Source organism: Platalea leucorodia (genome assembly GCF_965183815.1).
Source record: "Platalea leucorodia genome assembly, chromosome: 8".
Taxonomy (NCBI): domain Eukaryota; kingdom Metazoa; phylum Chordata; class Aves; order Pelecaniformes; family Threskiornithidae; genus Platalea; species Platalea leucorodia.
In genome coordinates, this window is record NC_138830.1 from 46,413,266 (window position 1) to 46,430,785 (window position 17,520).

The window sequence follows — 17,520 nt, forward strand, 5'->3', positions numbered from 1 at the left end:
AAAAGTAAACGTAGCCTGGTTTTTCGCCCAATTCGACGGAACAAAATTGTTCTGATTCTCGGTTGCTGAGCACTGAAACGGTGGCTGGAAGCCCACGAGCCTGTTGCACCGCTGCGCGCCCAAGGCTCGGAAAGGAAGGGCGAGAGGGAATGTTGTGTTGTGCTTATGGGACGGCTCGCTTCTCAGGCAGCAACTGCTGAGTGCGCTCATTCACTGTATTACTAGCATCGAGGTTTGTTGACAATTTTATTAGATGTTTGACAAAGGATAAGAATCAGCACAACAAAACATGGAAGTATTTGGGTTTAATATTTCTTTGTGGGTATTCTGTTAATATTTTAATGCAAAATGTTTCTGAACAGTGCTTAAGAACTACAAGACAATGTGAAATTCATGTTTGATAAATTAATACTGTATGTCACTCGATGTGTTACTTTAGTAAATTGTTTTATTTCTTTACAAAATAAGTACAAATAAGGGAGTATGTTTTCACACAAATTGGGGGTATTTACGAGTATGTACAGAAATCATCAAAATAACATAATTCTAATAAACACAAGGCCTTTATAAACAATATGTACAAATTATCAATACATTTAAAACATAATTTTACACTTCCTGGCCTTAAATACCTTATGAATAATCTTTTGGCTAAATAGCAGCAGTATAAATTTTCTTCTGCTTTTCATAAACCTTAAAAAATAATTAAAACTTTTGTTTTTAAAACTATTGGACAAATAGTTCTATTTGTGCTTTCGCTATGGTTTCCCATCAAAAAAAAAAGTATTGCCTCAAAAAAGTGGCAAGCATAACATAGTAAAAATTGAAAAGATAAATAAGCAAATGTCTCCCTTCCACAGTTACTGATAATACTGTTACGTTTGAAGTACAACAGCTTGTGCCCACCTGCCCGCTTAGTATTCCTGTCCCGTACCCATTTAAAAAAGACTCACACTGACTTCGCTTGGCTTTGGTGTGGGCCCCTTAAATTCCAATTCAGCAAAGCATTTAAAAAGCATTCATCCCACCTTTAAGTACTTAAAACTACTCGTTCTGCTTAAGGTCATGCGCTTGTTCACGAGCCTCTCCGGACGGGAGTCCTCGGGTCCAGTCGTCCAAGGCGAAGGCATCGCCAGCGCCGGCGGCACCGGGCTGCGGGGCTCACCCCTGCTCTCCTGATTCTCTACGTGTGGAACCGGCCCCCAAAAACTTCCTCTACAGTGACTCCAAAAATCCATATAGAATACTCTAAAATCTTTACTGAACAATACTCTCTCTTAAAACCACCATTAAACCATACTCTTTGCAATAAATAAATTAAGATATTTTTTAGAAAATAAAACCCAACTTTGATTCATGTTATTAACCAGCTGCTACAAATGTGCAAAAGATTGAAGAGACTCAGAAAACAACTGGAAGCCAGTCAAGGTAACTCAGCTGGGACCCGAGCGCACAGATTTCATACACTTAGGATTTGGTTCAGCAAATGGCTCAGGAAATGAGCTGTGCAGTAAAAGCAAAAATCCTAAATATATCAAATTTGTGAGAGTGTGCAGTGGCTATTCTCTTAGCTGTGCAAAAAACTGCAATTACAACTAATCTAAAATAACAACAGGTATCACCATGGTTAGTCAGCGGAAACAGTGCTAGTAAAACTAAAAAGAAAACAAAATCAGCACCGTAAGTGAACGTACAGGTTAACGCCATGGTTAGGTCCCAATCCTGTGACCCTGTCCCAATCCTCCTTGCCGTGAGATGGTTTAGGTGAGCCATTGCAGCAGCCTTTCCATTTGCGCAACTTCAACACCATCTACTTCAGCCTTATCTAAGATGGCCAAATGGAGCAAGACTTTGATGTCGGTTAGATCTGTGGATTTAACATTTTTAAACCTTTTGCACATTTTTTGTGTTTTTTATAATTTTTTTTTTTTTTACAGAAAGGGAATTTATTGCATGTGACAATTTTACAAAACAAAATTACTGGAACATTGACTTCTGAAAAAAATAGAAGGCACATTAAAATGACAGCTTTTCAATGCAAGTTGAGCTTCTGTGTGGAGAAATCAGTACAATTCTTGGCTTTATTTAAGCAGAGCTCGATAGAGCAGGAGAGAATGGCTCGTTTCTCTTTCCTGTTCCATGTAGAAGATGAAGTCCCTGAGGTTTACGCGAGTTATTTTCTGCCGTGCATACTGCCTGGATGAAGGAGTCCCCAAGCCAGCCTGACTTCCACCGGACATACTGAGGCCCTACAAAGAAAACACAGCAAAGTCAGAAGTCCTGCAACAGTAAAGAGTTTCCTCATACTCTCAGGTTTACAACTACTAACTGCTGGACTGTTTTAAACATCTTAAATGGATTATTATGAGCCTAATTCTGAAAGTATTACATGAGATTTTTTTTTTCTTTTTTTGTATTCTTCTGAGTCTCACCGAGTTAACCTGAGTAAAGAAACTCAAGTGAAAACACACGAGGCTAGACCTTGTTCATTTACAACTCGAGACAAATGTGTCTAATTCTGCTACAGTCACGTTAACCGTAGATGTATTTGACCGGTTTAATTTCAGGTACCTTTTAAGGACAAAACTATTTGCAGCAGATAAAGCCATCATCGGTAAATCAAATGTGTGCACCACCCTATTCCACATCCTGGGTCTAGGGCTGGGAAAAGGTGAGTGGTGCATCGGGACGTTGCTACTGCAATAACCTCCGCAGCTGCAAGTCCCGCGGGGACCCCAATTCTCTCCTCTGGGTCTACTGAAGAAAAAGGCTCAGTGTGGGGAGATACTGAACAATCTTGCTCGAGTACACAACCAATGCTCAGCTGAGAGATAAAAAATTAAATAGAAAAATCACAAAGACTCAGACATTGTGCGATGATAAAGACAAACATTAGTATGCTATTTTCTAAAGCTATGGCTTGTTTTGGGTTTTGTTTTTTTTTTTTAATTGGTTCAGAGCTACTGAAATACTGAATACTTCATCCTGACTTTCTATACAGAGAGAAAATTCACAAACTGGGCCTGAGAACACTGTGATCTGAATATTTAGAAATTGAGAGGACGTAATTACAGACTCTCTGCAGTCTTGTTGAGTTTAAAACTGAAACCTAATGCACGCACACATTCAACCCTTTTTTCATCCTTAGGAGACCACTGTTTTTATTAATTCCAATTGATTTCTGACAAAATAAACTTGTTCTAACTTAGAAAAATATGTTTTAATCTCTAAATATTTTTCAAACCTCTAAGACATCTGGCAAAGTTTTCAATACTTTTAAAATCCCAAATTTACTTACTGCTGCTCTTAATAACCTACCTTTCTTTCCCCAGGAAATACTTATTCTAGGATCTTGATTCTATAGCCATTAAAAATACAGTTAAGCATAATTTTACTACTGAAAGATTGTAGGGGAAACATACATGGTATATTGCGAGTAAGACGCAGCACTGTTTTCTCTGTTGCTTTTCTCTCTGTGTACCAGCAGTCAGACTCCTTGCAGAACTATACCATTCAAGTTAGTTCTCCTATATCTGATGATTAAATGACAGTAGTGGGGCAAATCCTCTTCTCTTGTAACCACAAACACAAAAGGCTTAATGCAGTGAAATGAATGTGGCTAAACTTGCAGGCAAGAGAGGGAGAAGCCCACAACCTTCGAGCACCATGAGCATTTGATCTGAGGGATTCTGTTCTTTAGTATGGAGTAGTTTTTGTTAATAGATTAATTGATTTACCACCTAACCTCACTGCTCATAGGAAAAGCATGTGCTGCAGCTGCAAGGGTTGCTCATCCGTGCTGAAGCCAGACACATCCCCAGTGCACAATCCATTTATTTTGTGGTGCTCTGAATTCAGCCTTTACGCCCAAATGCTTTGCATCCCTAAAAGAAATAGCATCGTTTAAACTCGTACTCTTTATCTTCCACAGGTCTGGAACGATATAAGCTGCCTCTCGCCTGCACTCTGACCATGCATCCACTTTGCCAGGGCTGTTGCCGCAATTTCCAACTCCCCAAGGAACCACTGTGTATATTTTTCTTTTAAATCAAGCTGACTCAAAAATATTTTTCTTTCTTCTCTGTTCCCCACATGGTGCATCTCTCCCCCCGCCCCAAGTAATATTTATTTCAGATTCATCCTCACTACAGTTCCTGAACAGTGACAAACACTAATGTGGTCACCTTAAACTCATTAAAAAATACCATCCGTAGCATACCAGACTAGGACCATCCTGCACACACTTACCAGATATTAACAGAAAAGCTACTTAATTTTTTAAATTTTTCTTCACATAAAACCACTTCTTGAATCAGCTGAAATACATTTACAGCAAATAACTGCTTTCTGTTTGGACAGAGTAGCTGGAATTAAGATTGATAAGTCATATTCATTGCATTTATCACTTGAGATACTGAACTTTTACGTAGGAAGAGCATATACTTAATGCAACATCATAACATGACATTAAGCTGTGCACATTCATAACCGTACTTGTGATCCAATCAGTTACCTGATAATGTTCTGTAATTGTTTTACAAGGTGGAAAAAATTGTGAAGAATTATTTTAGAAAATCTGACAGAACAGTAATTTCTATCTGTCAATATGATCTCTAATTTAAATTAAAGACCAATTTGTTCGGTACTGCATTGTACTCAAAATTATTCTGCAGATGCTATATAAAAAATGTAGACTACTAAATGCCACAGTTTTTTAATTATATACATGAATGCAGGCATAGTTAAAATGAATTGCCAAGAATAGTGGACTTGAAGTAATGCAGATTTTTCTCAAGAAAAATCACATTTTTATCAGCATGACAGACTCTTCATTAACCCAAACAAGCCCTGTGTCGTCTGTATCTATGGCAACTAATAAGAGTTACGAAGATAAAAGCTCTAATAAAAAAATAAATGGTTGTAAATTGTTTACATCCTTTGTTTCCTGGCCTACCACACCCAAGCTATTACCAAATCACACCCACTCAAATATACATCAGTACTAGTTTTTGTATCTGTGAACTTCTATTTGTAATTTAACGGAAATTTAAGATGTTCCAGGCCAGAAAAAAATAATTTAATTTATGTATGAACTCCTTCTGCCTCTTCATTTTGAGATTGCTTACATACATGAGTTATAGCAACTTCTTATCCCCTTCCATCTTGTCCTCTCCTTTTCCCCACTGCCTCCTCTCCCTTGCTGCTTCAATCCTACTTTCTTGTAACACACCAAAGCGACTGGTGACTGCCTTGAACTTGGCAGCTGCAAATCCCCCAGGACAGCAAGGAAGGCAGCAGAGAGCAAACAAATTATTTTGTGCTCCACCCATTCCTTGTGGGGCCACAGAGAGGTGGGCTACAACAGGGCTCTCCTGAGACCCACACACAACTCCCACTCCCAGCAGAGACTGAAGAGAAAATCAATTAACGAAAATCAAATGCAGGAATTTGCAAAAACGCCATGGTGCCATGCTCTCTGTTAACCCGTAATCCAAGACCCACTGAAACAGTCAGTGTCCGTCTACTTTAATGGGCTTTAATGCACTTCAGAGATGCAAAGCTGATGTATATATAGCTTACAGTATTTTAAATAACAGTGTTGGACTGTCAAGCTTAATTCAACTGTTGGAAGCTACCTAGCTTGAAATTATGGCTTAAGAAGAATCAGAGTAATTATTGGTTCAGTATGCACATTTTGAAGCAATTCTGAATTTACGTCAGATGTGACACAAGATTTGGGCCACCCATCTCAGCCTCTTTACTATTTTCTATGAGAAAACTCATGCTGTTGGAAAAGCAGAATAAAAACAGTTCGAAATAAAATACTGACCAAAGACTTGGTAGATAGCTAGGTAAATATACAACAATCTGCCAAAGAAACACACTCTCACAGTGATAGGGTAGAAACTAAAACAAATAGTCCTGTGCACAGAGAATATTATAAAGAATATTAAAGAATACTTACCACAATAAACCCGGCTCCTCTACAGAGCATTCATCACCTCTTACCTCCTCCAGAAATATTCTCAGTCTGCTGTACTACCCTCCACCTATCACAAACTTCACCCCGCCTCCCGAACCTTTACCTTTTTCAAAACAGTCTCAGAACTACTCCATGGTCGGCTCTTCTCCCGTCCTCACCTACCAGCCAGGCAAGCATCATCCCACGGGGTGGCTGACCCACCAGGCCGCATGTGCTCATCAGCCACCCAGCAGACATGTGGCCCCCAAGCCAAACTCACCCCAAGGCTTGCTGAGCTCATACAGCAGCATTTCCTCGCTGGGGAGACCAGCATGTCTCTCTCTCCTGTACCCAAGCCAACAGTTCGCACAGAAGCTGTAAGGACTTAAAATCTCGAGCTCCTTCCTACCTCTGTCCCCCTTCTGCTGGCCTCCATCATCAGATTTGATCAGTATTTCCTGAAAGGTTTAAAGGCTACTGGAAAAGAGGACTGAGACACAGACACACCTCGTCTGACATTTTCATGGACAAACTCCCCTACTGCTCAGAAAGTAAAAATGCTTCTGTGCATTAAATTACAATAATTACAGCAGCAGGTGTATGAAAATTAAACTGAGTAACTCTCAAAAGTGTGCTGTTCCTTGCTCAAGAGAGAGGTGCTTTCACTTAAGAAAGAACATGTAATATAAAATCTACACTGATTTTTATAACAGTGATTTCTACTGTTGAACAATTAAATACATTTTTTCCCACAGATCTGTATACTTTCAGCTTTGAATTATAGAACCATGGAAATACAGTGCAATATTCTTGTCAGGAAACACAAAGATAAGGGCAAACAGAAGACTGCATTTCATATTTTACCCATCCTTCCTTCACCAGAAAACAATTCAGTCCTGACATCTCTCCTTTGAACATAGTCTTGAACTGCGGCTATTGCTTCTCCGTGACCCAGAGAGACAAGGCAATAATGATAAAAGATCTGCTGGTTTTCTTCCCAGGCTACATGGCACATCCTTGTGGCAGACTTACACTTCAAGCTAAAGTCTGAAAGTGGGAATCATACAGTAACAATTCAAAGCCAAGCTATCTATGGAATAAAAAAATACCAGGAATTTTGTCTCTCCAACCTCCATGCACTGAAGAGGAGTGGGAAGATAAGGTATCTATTAGTCTGCTCCTATGAATAAGAGGTCTTGGATCATAAGAAATATTCTGGAGATATTCTGCAGCAATGATGTTTACTTGCATAAAGTGCTATTAGATCTTTGGCTGAGAGGCACACTGTACATGAAAAACAGGTATAATATTATGTATGATTAGCTGTCCCACGTAATTTAGGGTTTAATTCAGCACCTACTGAGGCTAATAGTAATGATTTCACTGGTTTAAATGAGAGCCAAAACATCCTTAAATCAGTATTTCCCTGAAGTACAGAAAAGTAAGTAATAACTGTTTGTCAGCACCTCAAAGATTAACAATACTATACAAAATATAATTTTATCTACAAAAAGATTGTGCATCTTCATATGCACAATATGGTGGCTTTACAAGCGTCTTCAGAAAGATTCATCACCAAAAGCTATCATTTAGGCCTTCAGATCAGCAACATCTACAGGGAGGATTAGCTACCATTATTTCTTTGGAAGCTAGTTATTTTCATTTGCAAACATTTTTATCCTGTACTATTTTAGTGCAACTGTTCCTACCGACTCCGTTTTGGCACGCGTTCGCTTGCTACACCCTCTTGGATGCAAATGCATCTCATTTCCCCTGGGCACATAAACACACACCTCGCCCTGCAGACAAACATCAGAAAAACTGATTTGCACAAGTATTTACAAGTACTTCAAATACCAACACAATTGCAACATTTCAAAGACAGCATGCAGTAATTTTTATATTAAGAAATAATAAGAGGAAGGTAAATCATACTAAGACATGGATACAGTGAAAATTTTTTCTTTAGATGTGATCACTTTAGTTTATAATTACATTATGTTATTTCAACCCAAAGAAATGGGCTGCCATTACAAGAAGAATGCTTTATATGTACCTGCTCTTTGCCTTTATTATGTTAAGCTAAGTCACATATGCAAGTACTATTATAATTGAAAACCTGCTTTGTAAAGCAGCATCACACCAAAAACTTCCAGTTGAGAGAACTCGGCATCTATTACCAACCTGACCACCTATTCCTTCCTCTAAGAGAGCATTCCCCCCGTAAACTCAATGAGAGCAGAGGCAAAAAGCAGGCACTTCAGTGAGAAACAACTTGTGAAGAAGAGAAGTCTGCCCCAATAGAAAAAATGCAGATGAAGTGTAAGGCAGCTATGGGCTACGACATTTACCTGCTCAAGGGGGATGGGTGTTCAACTGCCCAGTCCTCACCAGGTCATTCTCAGGAAGAAACCAGACTGCAACTAATTTAAACTTCTTAATCAATTTATCTATGCAGATCTCCGAATAATGACTGCATTAATGTGAGAAAGAAAAACTCAAGTTTTTCCTGCACAGAGATACAGCTCTGTGTTCTGCAAAGACTTTTAACCTTTCAAAGACCTTTCTGTATCCCTCGCTCCTCACTTGGTATGTGATAAAAACGGATGCTTTGTATCCTTTGACTTCTTGCAACACACTCACGATTTGCTCAGTGGTGCAGGCTCCAGGTCTTTTAATTTACTTTGTTCATGGACCTGCTCTTCACTACGGCTATAGGTCTTGCCAACATCTTTATCCACAAACATCTCATACCTGCCACAATTCACTGCCTTACTTGGACTTAAAAGCAATGACAATTTTACCTGATTAAGAACTCTAAGTTTGGGCTGCATTCTTGCAGTGGTAATTATAAGTGGAATATTCTATTTATACTGTTTCCATCATACACATATATTTTCATTTTGTTTGGAATGTTTCTCCTCCCATGCTTTCCAAATGTTTAATCAAGTGCTGCTCCCTTTGAAATACTAATCCTGCCAAATTTTTTTATTGTTATTTTTCAAGCATTGTGGTGCTTTTCCCTTCTCATCTTTCAATATTAGCATGGGGGGCTTTTTTTGCTTGTTGTTCTTTTTTTTTTTTTAAGGACTTACCCATCTTACTCCAGCCCAGTCATGCTATACGTCCCTATATTCTCTCTCAAGAGTCAAGAAACATCAAATCAACTTTGGGAGAAGCCCTACAGCCCAACTTGCAGGATTCACATTTTCCTTGAATCATATTTGATTCCCATCTGAATTTTCTCTGGCGGTAATCCTTGATATTAGTTCAAAACTATCTCAATTTTACATAGTTGGTGGCCCTTTCTTTTCTAACCTGTATGATTGTGACTTTCATTTAATCAAAAACTTAAAATAATTAAAATATTCTTGACATGCATCAATCTCTATAGACACACATAACTGTAAAATTTAATTCTTTAAATATCTAATTAAAATATACATCATTGCTATCCAGTAAGAGTTGCTTTTTTGGTCTATCTCTTACTGAAGACATGCTGAGCAGAACAACTGTCCAGTTCATCATTCATAGCAGGTTTTGATGAAGAAAAAATCAGCACTAAGCAGCGCATCGTGACACTTCATGTGCTAGCTATATCTCACCTATTTAAGGTGAGACACAGATATCATATAGCTGTTTCATGTATTGCCAGTCCTCCCATGGGAAGTGCGGGAGACAGAGAGAAAAGTATCTAAATCTTAACGCTTGTGAAAAGAAAAAAAAAAAAATCTTACAAATGCAAAATCTAAATGCAAAATCACTTTCTCAGCTCTTGAGAGCATGAATTGCCCTCATTCATCTCAACTGACTTTCAGTTCTTAAGCCTAATTATGATGTATAACACCCAGACTTTAAAATAATTATGTTTGCAACTGTGGGCCATCTTGTGCACTCCCAGCAATTGTGCAAGTGCCAATCAAGTGACTTTATGCACCACTCGCCAAACAAAGGGCAAAAATAGCCACAGATCTACCAGCTCTTGGCACATTTTATTCCTGTGTAAAATTTGCTCGTAGATTAGTTACAATCTATGAATAGTGGTATAAACCTTTCCCTATAATTACCAGAGGCTCCTCTGTGGATTGAGGGTAGTATATGGCCCTAATTTGTACACCAGCCCATTAAATAAAACAAAACAAAGCAGGCAATGCGGTTATCTCAGAATTGAGAGGCAATAAAATTAAGCCCTAAATGCTAATACCTTCAGCTTGCAGGATAAACACATTGTCAGAACACAGTCCAGTGTACAGGAAATAAGACGTTAACATTTGTAAATAAAATGTGGAAGACGGCTAACACTTTCTATTACTGCAAATATCATGGAAAATAATTAAGGCCTGCTGCATTTCAGACATCAGCAAGAGATGGTAAGAGTTCAGCAGGGAGAAGTCGCTGAACCACTTAGCCACTCATTTCTTAACAGTTTCTTACAGTTAAGTCTCACTCTTGACTCTTTTTAAGTTAGTGGTTTTGTTTGTTCAGAAAATATTCGAAAAACTTACATCAGATCAGCCCAAATACCTCTTAGGAGAATGGCTCCCAAAAGGAGACAAGGTGGGTTTTCTCTCCTACAGACATCAGTAAGCTTATCAGAGCCCCCATTCAATGTCTTCTTTAGTTTCCCTTTCTACATTACGAAGACAGTCCCTTGCGCGTCATGGTCACCCTGTGCTGTTTATCATGCTGTACTCTCAAGTCCTTTTGTAAGTCCCTTGCCTCTCTCTCTCTCTTCCACACCAGGATCACTTCTCCAGGACTCAAAGCAGGTAAGTTTCATGCATATCTCCACCACTCTTCATTGCTCGCTGTCCTCCAGACTGCAATCTAATCTGCCGCCAAACTTCAAATTACTTCAGCATACACAATTCCATCATCTTTTTTTTTTCTTTTTCTGCTTCATACTGTTCGCTAACCTCTTAGTGTCAACCCAGGTTTTTCTTTTCTATTATCACACAAAATAAGACAGCCAAGCCTTGAGTAAAAAGCAGATCAGTTTAACTTATAAACACTATACTGACAATTTAAACTCTGTTCAACATTTTAAAAACCCTGTAATCCCCTCTTACTTCATGAATTCCCAAATCCTTATCTTCCTCCAACCCATTTCACCACCCATTTCAAACAACCAACCTTTCAAAGACACTTATATTCAACACAGCCAACAACTGAGAATAAACCCTGAATTTCAAACTAAGCCATTTGAAAAAAAAAAACTTGTTTTTGTAAAGTTAACCCTTTCACACTCTCACAATTATCCCAGATCCAACTCTTTTTATAAAGTGGGATTAAACGTATCACAAAAACTTTCAAGAAGATCCTTTAACCAACTGTACCTCACTCTAACAAAACTATTGAGTAATCCATATCAATATCTTAAAAAAAACAAATCAACTCTTCAGTCTACAGATGATCATGGAGGAGACATGGTGATGTACAAAAAATTTTTTTTCAGATGTTAAAGCTCTACTCTTAGTTATCTCTAACTTCTCATCTTTACTATCCTGATAAATTTGGATACCACTCAGACTACCTCAAGAAAAGAAGAATTAACAAGTAAATATCACAACCATCACCACCTCTCCTTTATTAGAAAAACCCCCAATATATATATAGTTATTAATTATTTACAATAAATTAAAAAACAGATAGCCAAAATCAAAGGCTCCATTACAAACAACTCGAAAACAGATATTATAATATATAATAAGAAATAAGTCTAAGACAGACACAAAATCACCTAATACCATAAATCATCTGCTACATATTGAATAGCTCCTACTAACAGGTCCCAAAAGCTGAAAATTATCAATGTATAAACAGACAAGTCTCTCAGATCTAATTGCTCCCAAAATAAACTAAACATGAATATTATATAAAAAAGAGGGTTGCAACTACAGAAGAAAAACCTTTCCCAAAGTACTAGCCAAAAACAGAGGCTCGTGATGGGATCTTTTTTGGCAAAGTTAAACAAAAGGCAGTGGAGTGTAATATATTTACTGTCTTTGGAAAGGAGCTGGCACAACCAATCATCAGCAACGTGAGAACTCGAACAGATGACGGAAGAGGGCAACCGAGCAGACATACGCCAACGTACACATGCACACACACTGAAGAGGATTACTAAATTAATTAGAGAGGCAAGTGAAAAAACAATGTGGAATTCAGAATGCACCCAACAGCATGGAATGATGCTACTGGCCTATTTTTACCATTGGCAATAAGAGAAGAGAAACAGCTAGCTCTAGTAGGAGCAAGTGCATTATGATACAACACAACATGAGCATTATAAAATGCGAGATGAATCTCAAGCCCAGAGGCTCTTTAGCACCACTCCAAATCACAACTCTCTGCCTTCATTTTTCTTCTTTGCTACCATTCCACTTCTTCTCCCAGTACTTCTGACTTGATTAACCCTTTTTTCTCTTTCTTATCTTCTACCTTCCTATTTTCATGGTATCAGAGCAGATTCTTTAAAAAGCATCTGAGCAATAACAGCAGAGATTATAGATCAGGCATCAGATTTTCTGAAGTACTCTAACGCAGTGAAGCTCCAGTTGTTTCCAATGAGAAATTTATCACTTCATTGGCACCTTAATGAGACAGAGTGCTCTTTTGAAAATCCGGCCCCTGATTAAAAGTTACAAAAATAATAAATTAAATCATAACCTGTTTTTAACGGTCTGAGTTCAAGTGCTGTGAATTTGTTTTTTCTTTAAATACTTTCCCCAGAAATTCAAGTATAATGAGCCTGAAACAGACTTCCTGAAATACAAGCTTCATTTTAGCTTTTTGAAAATTAGAAAAGACGCAGTTGCATGCTATGCCTAATTTTTTATATCCCTTTCTGGAACAGCGAGTTCTGTTGTGCAGTTTAACCAATTGCGGCTTTCTCATTAACCTGGCCTGAAATTATGAAATCAATTTTTCAAGAGCTTTTTTGGTCTTTCTGAAAACCTGCATTAGGATCACTGATCCTTCCACACAGTACATATAATGTGCTACCTGAACGTGTGCGGCAGTAACATATGGTACAGTAGGTTATAACTATTTTACCATCTGTTCTATCTGCACTCTAACCTTGATAATCCCGTATCAGCTTTTCCCACTAACTGCCGCAGTTCTTAGATCTTGGCTTCTACTTATCCTTTCAAAATTAAATTGCAGCAAAATGGACGGACGGATTATATGCCGCTCTTCAGAAGCCTTCACTGCTTCCCAGGTGACTTAATTTGGTCAAGGTCTTAAACAAGTAATTCCTTCAGAACTACAGGCTGGGTTTTTTTCAGTTAGTAACACAAATCAGTAACCAGAACATTCTTTATTCTGAAAAATATTGCTCAAGATCCTGCCATATTCTTTACATACTCATTTATAAAGTACTTTTGTTTCTATTAGGTGTTTATTCAGAAAAGTGCATCACCTTCAGTGGAACTACAGTGGACTCAATACTTTCCAAGAGCAAACCGGGTTTTTAGCAATGTTCCCCACAGCACGACTCAGTCTCTGTCTAACCAACACACACTATGAAGCAGACTGAGTCTCATTTGGTTTTTGCACCAACAGCAACATTACTATAACACTTCACCATCTTGCTACTCTGTGTACTCATAAAAACTAAACAGTAGCATCACACTGAAAAATAAAATGTGAATTTTATGGCAATAAACATAAGTTCTCCCCAAAGTTCAGAAAACCATACAGATTCTGTAATTTGAGAGAGAACATTTGAAAGGTCAAGAAGGAAATGCACAGGCAGTGGAAGCAGGGACAGGTATCCTGGGAAGAGTATAGGGACGCTGCCCGGTTGTGTAGGGATGGGGTCAGAACGCCAAGGCGCAGCTGGAGCTGAACTTGGCAAAGGATGCAAAGAATAAGAAGGGGGGCTTCTACAGGTATGTCAGCCAGAAAAGGAAGGTCAAAGAAAGCGTACCCCGCCTTGATAAGCAAGACTGGCAAACTGGTAACAACGGACGAGGAGAAGGCTGAGGTACTCAACAACTTCTTTGCCTCAGTCTTCACTGACAACCCCTCTTCCCACACCTCTCAAGTGGCTGGACCGCAAGACAGGGACTGGGGGAGCAAAGTCCCTCCCACTGTGCGAGAAGATCAGGTTCGAGACCACCTGAGGAACCTGAACATACATAAGTCTATGGGACCTGACGAGATGCATCACAGAGTCCTGTGGGAAGTGGCTGATGTAGTTGCCAGGCCACTCTCCATGATATTTGAAAAGTCATGGCAGTCCCATGACCATGGTCACCAGTCCCTGGTGACCGGAAAAAGGGAAACATTGCACCCATTTTTAAAAAGGGTAGAAAGGAGGATCCCGGGAACTACTGACCTGTCAGCCTCACCTCTGTGCCTGGGAAGATCATGGAACAGATCCTCCTAGAAGCTATGCTAAGGCACATGGAAGACAGGGACGTGATTCGAGACAGCCAGCACGGCTTCACCAAGGGCAAAGAGTGCCTGACCTACCTAGTGGCCTTCTATAATGGAGTGACTACATCAGTGGACAAGGGAAGAGCTACAGATGTCGTCTGTCTGGACTTCTGTAAGGCCTTTGCCACAGTCCCCCACAACATCCTTCTCACTAAACTGGAGAGATATGGATTTTGGTGGGTAGACTGTTTGGTGGATGAGGAATTGGTTGGATGGTCGCATCCAGAAGGCAGTGGTCAACGTCTCAATGTCCAGATGGACATCAGTGACAAGTGGTGTCCCTCAGGGGTCTGTATTGGGACAAGTACTGTTTAATATCTTCATCAATGACACAGAGAGTGGGATCGAGTGCACCCTCAGCAAGTTTGCAGATGACACCAAGCTGAGTGGTGCGGCTGACATGCCTGAGGGACGGGATGCCATCCAGAGAGACCTGGACAAGCTCAAGAAGTGGGCCCATGTGAACCACGTGAGGTTCAACAAGGCCAAGTGCAGGGTCCTGCATCTGGGTCGGGGCAATCCCTGGTATCAATACAGGCTGGGGGATGAAGGGATTGAGACCAGCCCTGCGGAGAAGGATTTGGGGGTACTGGTGGATGAAAAGGTGGATGTGAGCCAGCAATGTGTGCTTGCAGCCCAGAAAGCCAACTGTATCATAGAATCAGAATCGTTAAGGTTGGAAAAGACCCTTAAGATCATTGAGTCCAACCGTTAACCTAGCACTGCCAAGTCCATGCTGTATCCTGCATCAAAAGAAGCGTGGCCAGCAGGTCGAGGGAGGTGATTCTGCCCCTCTACCATGCACTGGTGAGACCCCACCTGGCGCACAGGAAAGAAGACATGGACCTGTTGGAGAAGTCCAGAGGAGGGCCCCCAAAATGATGAGAGGGATGGAACACCTCTCCTATGAGGAAAGGCCAAGAGAGTTGGGGTTCTTCAGCCTGAGGAAGAGAAGGCTCCGGGAAGACCTTATCGCAGCCTTTTCAGTACTTAAAGGGGGCTTATAAGAAAGATGGGAACAGACTTTTTAGCAGGGCCTGTAGCAATAGGACACAGGGTAGTGCTTTTAAACTAAAAGAGGATAGATTCAGACTAGATATAAGGAAGACATTTTTTACGATGAAGGTGGTGAAACACTGGAACAGGTTGCCCAGAGAGGTGGTAGATGCCCCATCCCTGGAAACATTCAAGGTCAGGTTGGATGAGGCTCTGAGCAACCTGATCGAGTTGAAGACATCCCTGCTCATTGCAGGGAGCTTGGACTAGATGACCTTTAAAGGTCCCTTCCAACCCAAACTATTCTATGATTCCATGAAATTTTTATTATTATTGGGGTTATTTGTTGTTGGGGTTTTTGGTTTTTTGTTTGTTTGGTTTGGTTGGTTGGGCGTTTTTTTGGGAGTTTGTTTGTTTTTTTTTTTAAAGACTTGCATCCCATATCATCAAGTTGTATTTTCATATAGATGCTGGAGTTTGAAAGTCTAAGCTTTAATGCTAGGGATTGCCAGAACAGCTCATCTGGCGGACTGCTTTCAAATTTAAAGTCTGCCTTGTTTACAAAAACTCAGAGAATAGCTACACAGTAATTAAAATCCATGAAAGACCATGGTTTTGGTATAATTTACACATACCCATACAAAACTACTACATACACACAGACATACAGAAAACATAAATATATATTTAATAAATACTAATGATAGCCACAAGAACATATGCACCTCTAGTTTTTATTATATGTAAATAAAGCCTTAGCACTTGACAGTACTAGTTCTTATGGATGATGAAATTGAAGAAAGAATCAAATAAGGTTATCACCAATTACTATTTTACAATATCTAGATTCAACTCAAAATATTAAATCATAACAGCTCAGTAAACTTCTCTGACTCATTATCAACTGAACCAGACTGTAATGTCTACATAATGAAAACTACATGTATAAAATAATACCTTTGTAAAATGATTTAACTTTTAAAATGAGCATAATCCCTTCTCACTAAAGGTATTCAGATCATCTCCATTTTGAAATACCGTAGCATTTCTACAAGCATTGTTTCCCTTCTGATTTCTGTTTAGTATCTGAACAAAAGGGGAATTTGATTTTTTGAATGTGTGAAGAAATCAGTTCATGAGATATAATTTTGCTTTTTCACACATGAGTAGTTTAAATATGTTATTCAATGTTATCTTGAGGCACAAACATAAGGCATATAGGTTAGAGATGTCAAAACTACATACTAGTCTGCTACCTCAAATGTCTTTCAAAATATGCAACTGAAGGATATAATGGAAACTATGGTTTAATTAAAGAATATTGAATTTTAGTTGTAATCAGGGTCCTATTACACAACTAGCATACAGTGACTATACAGAGTCCCTGAATTTACATATGTAATTCCATACATGTTTTCCAAGTACAAAAACCATCTATATTTTATAGCTCTACTTGGGGGAAGAGAGAAGTACTTATTTTCTTTTGGAGTTTATGCTAAAACAGCCTCTTCCTTCCCTATACAATGCAAGAGAAATAAAAGCTTTTATGGATAACAACTAGAGTTTACACTTCACTTTTCCTCTCCAAATACAGGAGGACATTAGCTCCCCCCATCCCTACAATTCCCTTTTGCATTCAAATATTTCCACCTTTGCATAAAAATGACTTTTATTATGCAGTTTCACAGACTTTCCTAGGTTGGCACCCCAGGAGCGTAATCCTGATTCACAGAACAAAAACATCTAATTACCCCAGCTGCATAATTCATTGGCCCATAAATAAAAGTTGGCCAACACATGATCTTATCTGACAGACTCTAGGGAGCACGTGTGGGAATCTCACTATGGGCTTTGCAACCAGACGTCAAGCACTCTGCTTGGGCGCCTTGGTCTCGCCAAGGAGAACGAGGGCAAAGGAGAGGATGCCATCTTGCAACCTGGAACTTGTATGCTTGCAGGCAGTTAGTCCCGTCTTTGGTCGCTCAGTCTGTTTGCAGGTGAGTCATTTAACAAGAGGTTTCTATCCGAGCTGTGATCCTCCACAGCCTCACACACTGCAATGAGCCACATGCGCTTTGTGATTAACTGAATTGCAGTAGTAATGAGCAAAAGAAAAT

At 39.3% G+C, this 17,520-nt stretch overlaps 1 protein-coding gene across 2 annotated transcripts in view; it reads right to left on the reverse strand.

The window, feature by feature from the left end:
- Positions 1-572: 572 nt before the first annotated feature.
- Positions 573-17,520, reverse strand: part of LOC309594464 (transcription initiation factor TFIID subunit 4-like) — a 150,076-nt gene continuing 133,128 nt past the window's right edge. For both annotated transcript variants that reach the window (XM_082320314.1, XM_082320313.1), the window contains exon 15: positions 573-2,249. In XM_082320314.1, coding sequence (XP_082176440.1) covers positions 2,082-2,249 — 168 coding nt within the window. In that variant the 3' untranslated portion in view covers positions 573-2,081. The remainder of the gene's footprint in view (positions 2,250-17,520) is intronic.